This window comes from Bradysia coprophila, chromosome IV (genome assembly GCF_014529535.1).
Source record: "Bradysia coprophila strain Holo2 chromosome IV, BU_Bcop_v1, whole genome shotgun sequence".
Classification (NCBI taxonomy): domain Eukaryota; kingdom Metazoa; phylum Arthropoda; class Insecta; order Diptera; family Sciaridae; genus Bradysia; species Bradysia coprophila.
This window is the reverse complement of record NC_050738.1, coordinates 6,008,035-6,014,034: the sequence shown is the minus strand read 5'-3', so window position 1 is coordinate 6,014,034 and position 6,000 is coordinate 6,008,035. Positions and strand designations below refer to the sequence as shown.

The 6,000-nt window shown below is 36.5% G+C and overlaps 1 protein-coding gene across 1 annotated transcript; it reads left to right on the top strand.

The window, feature by feature from the left end:
- Positions 1–439: 439 nt before the first annotated feature.
- On the top strand, positions 440–1,584 carry LOC119066787 (oxidoreductase HTATIP2-like). Its single transcript, XM_037169449.1, has 2 exons — positions 440–552; positions 612–1,584. Exon 2 carries the CDS (start codon positions 626–628, stop codon positions 1,436–1,438), a length of 813 nt encoding a protein of 270 aa, XP_037025344.1. The 5' UTR covers positions 440–552; positions 612–625; the 3' UTR covers positions 1,439–1,584.
- The last annotated feature ends 4,416 nt before the right edge of the window (positions 1,585–6,000 follow it).

Here is a 6,000-nt window from a genome sequence, read left to right as displayed (position 1 = left end):
GTTGCTTATAACCACACTTGTGATTGTGAGTTCGGCTCGTATCACAAAATTGATCCCTCATGTAATGAACTACCTCCGCAGCATCCAATGTAATCTACTATTATTGATTCCACTGGTGAACTTTTAATTTATTAATAAAATTAAATTTTTTTTAAGTCGCATGCATTTCGAAAGATCTATCTTTCATCATCAGCAACACACAACTAAATCAATACCCAATTATCAAAGAACTTTATAATTACTTTGATAATTGGTCAGAGCTTGTCGTTTATTATTGCTGTCGTTGTCGATAACAGATGAAAAATTTGAAGTCTACTTCCAATAAATCAATGATTTGTTCTACCAACATTATTAAACTTTTGAATTACGTGCAAAGTAGAGAACACATCAATATAATATGAACGCAACCAACCTTCGATTGTCAAAGATGACACTTCGATATATATTTTGTTTAGTTCGTAAAACTTCGTGTTGTTTTGGCCAGATTTGTTTCGAACCTTTGAGCCTCAAAGAGATAAAAGTCACATTAAATCGGACAGTAAATTGAGCTCAGTAAGTGAAACGAACAAATATCTTTTCTTCTAACGATAAAGACAAATTAAATCGTTCAGTTCCAGGACATTAGATGCCAGAATTCACCAGTCATCCTATTTTGTCATCGATTGTCATCGTAGCAGCTATTTATTTCTGGTTTTCACAACCTTTCCAATCCGACACAGTAAACTATCATCCCATAAACGACCAACTCCAAATGGAATCGAAGCTTAACGCCATCGTTATTGGTGCTTCGGGCGAGGTTGGTAAGGCTATCGTAAAGGAACTGGTAAAACGTTCTCAATTCGCAAAAGTCACACTGATTGTTCGCCGAGAACTAGATCTACCATCGTCTGAGACGGATGAAAACTATCGGAAAATCGAACAAAAGCTCGTCGACTACGAAAAACTGTCTGAATCCGTTGACGCATTTAAGGGACATCAAGTTGGCTTTTCAGCACTGGGAACCACCCGAGCTAAAGCTGGTGCAGCAGGATTTTATCGCGTCGATCACGATTATGTGGTGGAATCAGCCAAATTGGCCAAAGAAGGTGGATGCAAGCATTTCCATCTTGTAAGCAGTGGCGGTGCAAACAAAGATTCACATTTCCTATACATGAAAACTAAGGGACAAGCCGATCATGATGTTTCTGAATTGGGATTCGACCGACTGTCGATATACCGCCCTGGTCTTTTACTGGTTGATAGAGTGGAGCACAGAACTCTGGAACCGATACTACAGGCAGTGGCTAAATTTATAGATTTTGGCCGATGGTTTAGTATAGAGGTGCCCTTGTTATCGAAAGCCATTGTTGACAATTGTTTCAGGCCGAAAACGGGTGACAGTAATGTGGAAATTGTAAGCAACGGTGACCTTAACAAAATGGGCAAAGAGTCAGCATAAGGGACTGTGATTGGCTAAGTTGGGTGATTGTAGTTTTAGTGAAATTTTACGAAATTTTGAAATTTGTTTAGCGTTGATATTTTTGCAAAGTTTACACTCTTCTAATGATAATTACACGGGTAGATCTGCCCACATCAAAATGAAAACGGCGTTTCAGTTCCTCTATTCAGGTCGACATTACGGTTTTAACACGTATAACCTATTCGTACCTGATTTTCTTTGTCGCTCGTAAATAACTATTAGAATGTTATGTGAACATTGTCTATATCATGACAAACAGGCTCATCCAATAAAAGCACAATAAAATTTCGTTGAGTTTTAAAGTCGTAAAAATTTTCAACAAACGTTCAACAAGACAGAGATAACACTTCATTTCCGTTTAAATGAAAGGATATTCCTCAACATGTCTGAACTCGTATCATATTCCTTATCAAGCTACAATTTTATTTAATTATTCGCAGTAATTTTAAAATCGTAGTCGAATTGCAAACAAAGAGTACATCCCAACTGCTCGACTATTTTCACCACCATCTGGCTTATTTCACTCGAACAAACCACTTCATTCAAAATTTAAATTAGCCAAAAAAACCCATAGACTCAAGGGGTCAGACTGTTCTCCATTTACAACTATTTCTCCGCAACATTGCAATATCGTCACGACAACGAATGAAAATACAAATAAGCATTCTGGAAATTCCAGACTAGAGGTCCCATGTAAAATTGTGTTCGACGCTGTATCATGCAAACATTGCGATAACATCATCATTCCAAGAGCCATTGACGCCTAGCGTAAATTATATGCTAACTCTGCAGTATTCTAATAACTTGACGAGCATATATGACTAGGCATTTTACATCTATATCGCAAATAATTGCAATACACCCATTTCTCAATTAGGTATTCAGGCCTCCCACATCGCTTTTTTCATTTGGATGCTGCGAAAGTAATTCATGAGGTAATAACTCTGTGATACTCGCAAACTCAGTGATGTCTTTTTGAGCAACAAACTTCGGCAACTCGCCTTCGGTTCGGATATACAAACTCTACACTTTTCGAAAAACAGTTGCCGAAGAGCCGAAGCAAGTTGCTCAAAAACACACAAATGAGTATCACAAAGTTGTTTCCAAAGTAGTGTAGCACGTAGCAGCATCCAACGCATTCTTGTTTTACTACCTGCGTCATGCGAAAGTTGATTTCCATTTAGGAAATAAAAAAAGGACCGAAATTAAGAGACCACATGTACAGTGAACGACATCTTAAATGTCTCACTGTCATTTTTTTCAGCGAATGTCATTGTGAATTTGCAATGACACAATAAAATTCTCAGAAAAATTTGACAGTGAGACATTTGAGATGTCGTTCACTGTAGCGGATCATTTTCGCAGGGGGAAATTGCTATGTAATGATCAACTTTCGCATGGGGCATGAAGTAAAATATTTGTAAAAACGAAATAAGTAACAGATTTAACCTGTCACAAATGGCAAGCATATTAACCGTGTTACTATTCAAACTATTACTTCATTTGATCGAAGATTTTCAGAGATTGATTTCAGAAATCTGTTACTTCATTTGTTTTGAACATGCTTTTTGCTATATAAGACCTAATTAGGCAGAGCTTGTCGTTTATTCTTCCTGTCGTTGTCTATAACAGCTAACAGCCGTCCATACAATCTAAACAATATTCTGGATTTCGATGAAAACCTCTCTGTTACGTTGGAGTTCTGATTTTATAGGCGAAATGAGAACCAACATAACTAACTTATGATTGTAAAGTAATAAATGTTGTTGACCTAACCGAACATATTCTTTGTAAAAATGATTGAATAAAAAACCCAAACGGATCAGTCACCTCGCTACCAAAATGTGCGATACAGATTTTTTCCAAACTTAACGAAATTTGATGATGGAATCGGTATGTTATTAATGTACCGGAAACAACATATTTACAACATTTTTGTTATGTTACAATGTGTTGTTTTATGCATGACATTTTGTTGCCAAACTGTCTGGCATGTAGTGCGGTAGTTTCCTTTTTGATGAGCATTGGGTGTAACAATACACAGACGAAGTCAAAAACATATTTAGCGTATAAATATTTTTGTTTTATAGATTTATTGTTCCGACCGGCTGTTTGAAATATGTTAATCTTCGGTTGCATACATTTTACATAAATTTGAAATCTTTTGGAATATTTCATTTTTACGCCTTTGTGTGCACTTAATGTGGCATGCACATTTGAACTTTACAGAGGTTGATCTGTTGAAAAAGAAACATCTTTGACCTGGTACACCGAACATTTCATATTCTTTTGAAAAATAGTCCACCGAAATGGGACCGATTTTTTAGCGGAATCATTTTTATATGCCTAGACAGGAAATGAACCCTTGAATCAAAGCCTTAGTTTCATTTTTTTTTCGACCGTAGTTTCGTCAGTGGGAAATACAATTTTCTTAATTGTTTTTCTCCCACAGGTGACAAGGGACACGGCCAACCATAGGATCATTGAACAGCTGAGGCCATGTAGTCACAGGTCATACACCTCTCCTAAAAACATTCGATACAAGGAAAACTTCTGTCCATTCAGTAATCTGTCTCAGGTTTCTAATGATACCTCATATACATCAATAGTAGTAATTCCCGTTATTCCTAGAGAAACGAGTTAGAAAAGTTTTTTTTTATGGGCTGACGTTTTTCTTAAATGGAAAGAAGCTTTAGCAGAGCTACAACACCCTACAAAGTTCACCCATTTTAGTCTAAAATCGTCATTTTTAAAATAATATTTCTCACTCGACAACCCACATACCCTTTGTTGGCCTGTAACTATATGACCTCAGTTATTAAATACCAAGACCATCCATGTCCTTTGAGAAAAACAGGTAAAAAAATTGTAATTTTCGATTTTCGGTCACCTCCCTCTGACGACATGGGTTTTGGTTTTGGATTCTAGGATTTAATATCTGTCTTGGCCCATAAAAATGGTTCCACTAAAAATTCGGTCAGATTTCGGTATAGGCTGTTTTTCGCAAAAATCGCTCAGAATTAAAATGAACATAGATGAGACGGTTTGCATGCGATTTTGTATTTGGATACCAGGGGTCTCTGTTTTTAAAATATTTTAATCACAAAGAGCGACTTTTTTATTTACATTCAAACTGAAGTTATGGTTAAATTCCATAGAGGTTAATTCTAATTTACCGATTCAGCTGAACATTCATCTGGAATCGTTACGTATGTTGGACGTTCTTTGAAACATCGTTACAAATTCAACCAAAACGGATACGACCACTTTGAAGACGTTGAGTACGATGCATTTTAAGCTTATGCAAAACAAACGAAAAGCGATAAAAACAACAAAATACAGCACAGCAGCAATAAGAATACAAATGACGACGAAAATAGTACTTAGTGACGAAACAATAAACAGGAAAATCGCAAAAAAGTAGCAAATGCTCATGATAAATACCATCAGCGTGGTCTCACATAACCCAAGTGATTCATGTTTTTCATACAAGTCGCTAGTCAACTCTTCGTTTTGTTCGTGAATGAGTCCAATTGCTTCAATCCGGGATGCCATTTATACTCAATTGTATCGTAAATTGTAGCAGGACCGTAATAGAAAGCACACTACACGTAAATTTGGAAATGAAACTCAAATTAAATTAACGAAAAATATTGGTTCAAAGAATCTACCAATAATTAAGGAAAGTATTTGCTCGCGAGTGCACTAGTTTGCAGAATAATGGAAAAAGTGAGACTACACGCCAGCAACAAATACGTGATAAGGTTTAACATTTGCATTTTATAAGACAATGACACTCTACACTGACCGCAGTTTCATATAAATCAAATATCGATACGAACTATCGCTTTCTAGATAACGATGTGTGGTGCAAGTGTTCTGTCTCTTCTATTGATTTATAATAGCTGCTTTCCATATACTTGAAGAACGACGGAATCGAAATATGTTGTCGACAATGACTACCAATCTCAGCGGCTTATTTGGTCTTTGATAGTAAAATGTATTGTAAATTTCTTGGACGAAAAAAAGTTTAAAAGATTTGATAAACATACCAGTCATTAACGCTTACCGCCTGTGAAAGGTCAACTTTCAAAATAGAGTGAAACGTTTCTATCGATTCTTGTATCATCACTGGGCGTACATAATTTTGAAGCAAATAAGGGAAAATGATTATTTTTCACAACGCAGGTCAGAAAGGAGTCATTTTCTCCCTGCCGCTAAAACGTCGAAGGCCTTTGTTGTGGAAAACGATGTATTTACCTCGGGAGAAACTTGAAAATTGCATTTTCTCGGGCGATTTCTCGAGGTAGATAGAACTGGGTTAGTATTAAAACCATATAAGCACGGATAAGCAGTGAGATCGTGTAAAGAGATCAACCGGTAAAACAGTAAAAGCGGACTTAGACATAAGTTTGGTTGACATTGTGGGCCCGATATTTTTTTTTTAGTAAATTTACAATTCGTATCAAACAATTTTGCTCACTAGCTCCTCTGATTTCACGTTGGCATAACCAGATCTTTGTTGCGGTTGGAGGTGCCTA